This window comes from Miscanthus floridulus, chromosome 14 (assembly GCF_019320115.1).
Source record: "Miscanthus floridulus cultivar M001 chromosome 14, ASM1932011v1, whole genome shotgun sequence".
In the NCBI taxonomy this organism is placed as follows: domain Eukaryota; kingdom Viridiplantae; phylum Streptophyta; class Magnoliopsida; order Poales; family Poaceae; genus Miscanthus; species Miscanthus floridulus.
The window spans coordinates 89,976,106-89,977,675 of NC_089593.1; the positions used below are offsets into that span (position 1 = coordinate 89,976,106).

At 52.4% G+C, this 1,570-nt stretch overlaps 1 protein-coding gene across 1 annotated transcript; it reads left to right on the forward strand.

Moving 5' to 3' along the window:
* Nucleotides 1–419: 419 nt before the first annotated feature.
* On the forward strand, nt 420–1,151 carry LOC136505270 (thaumatin-like protein). The gene has a single exon (XM_066500418.1). The coding sequence runs from the start codon at nt 458–460 to the stop codon at nt 977–979; it is 522 nt and encodes a 173-aa protein (XP_066356515.1). The 5' UTR covers nt 420–457; the 3' UTR covers nt 980–1,151.
* The last annotated feature ends 419 nt before the right edge of the window (nt 1,152–1,570 follow it).

Here is a 1,570-nt window from a genome sequence, read left to right on the forward strand (position 1 = left end):
ATGGTTGGTGGAGACGTCGGCTTCATGCGAGAAACTTAAGATGTCACGGTGTTGATTTAGAAACAAAAATAAGTCCAAATTTAGAAATATGATTATGATTTTAATAAAAGTATTACTCTTTATCGCTGCATGTAACCTACACATGTTTTCCACTGTCACTGTCACTGAAGCTGGATTTTCGGTTGGGTGCGCGTTCATACTCGTACGGATTGTGAAGTGGCTCATCGACAGAGCTAGCCACCACGAAAATCAACTTCGTGGGGTGGCACTTTCCAATTGGCAATCGTTGGCACCATCTCAGCATTCTCAGTCTATGGTTCTTCTCCAACAAACAAGGGCATTATTGTCATTGCGCTGGCTCTTATACTTTTCAAACTCAGTCTGGCCGGCGACCTATAAATACACACATACTCCCTCCTCCACTTCCAAAGCAAAAAGAAGCAAGCTGCTAGCACCAATGGCGGCCTCCTCGTCCTCGATCCTCCTGCTGCTCCTTGCCGCCACCTCTGTGGCCTGCGCGAGCGCCTCCACCTTCACCATCAGGAACAACTGCGGCTTCACGGTGTGGCCAGCAGCCACCCCAGTGGGCGGGGGCCGGCGGCTGGACCCTGGGCAGACGTGGAGCCTGTTCGTCCCCGCCGGCACCAGCTCCGGCCGCGTGTGGGGCCGCACGGGCTGCTCCTTCAACGGCAACAGCGGGAGCTGCCAGACGGGCGACTGCGCCGGCGCGCTCTCCTGCACGCTCTCCGGGAAGCCTCCCATGACGCTGGCCGAGTTCACGCTCGGCGGCAGCCAGGACTTCTACGACATCTCGGTGATCGACGGCTACAACCTCGCCATGCGATTCTCCTGCAGCACCGGCGTGACCCTCAACTGTGGAAGCTCCAGCTGCCCCGACGCCTACCTCTTTCCCAACGACAACACCAAGACCCATGCCTGCAGCGGCAACAGCAACTACCAGGTCACCTTCTGCCCATGATGATGAGGCAGCATGTATGGATGTGTCGCATGCATTCACGTAGGGGATCGGAGAGTAATTTTGACGATAACACGTCAAAGTGTGCATGCATGCATGTGCACGCGCGCATATGTACCTGAACTTGTGTACCTACCATTATATTATACAATAATACAATAAGTCTCTGTTCTTATCGTGTTGAAAAAGCATGGAAGCAGCAAGAGGAAAAATGTTCTTGCCAGGAAGAGGTTAATTAGACAAAACAAATGAAGATATAATCCTAACCCAAGCAGCGAACCCTAATCCCAACCCAAGCTGTGTTCCTAAGCTCAATACTTGTTGCGGTCCCTAATCTCATCCAATGCAGGCGACACCTCATTCCAACTCAGGCTGCGTTCGGTTCCCAGGTTTTGGTGGCCTGGAATCATTCCAACCGGAATTCCTTCTGTAATTTATATAGATGCGTTCACCGGGAACTATTCTAGTCGAGAACCACCCCTAACCGAACGGGCCCTCAATGTGCTCACTCAGAGCCTAATCCGAACAAGTGTTCAATGCCCAACACACAACAAGGTGCTAAACTAGTGGGTGGCGGTGGGGAGGGGGCAAATT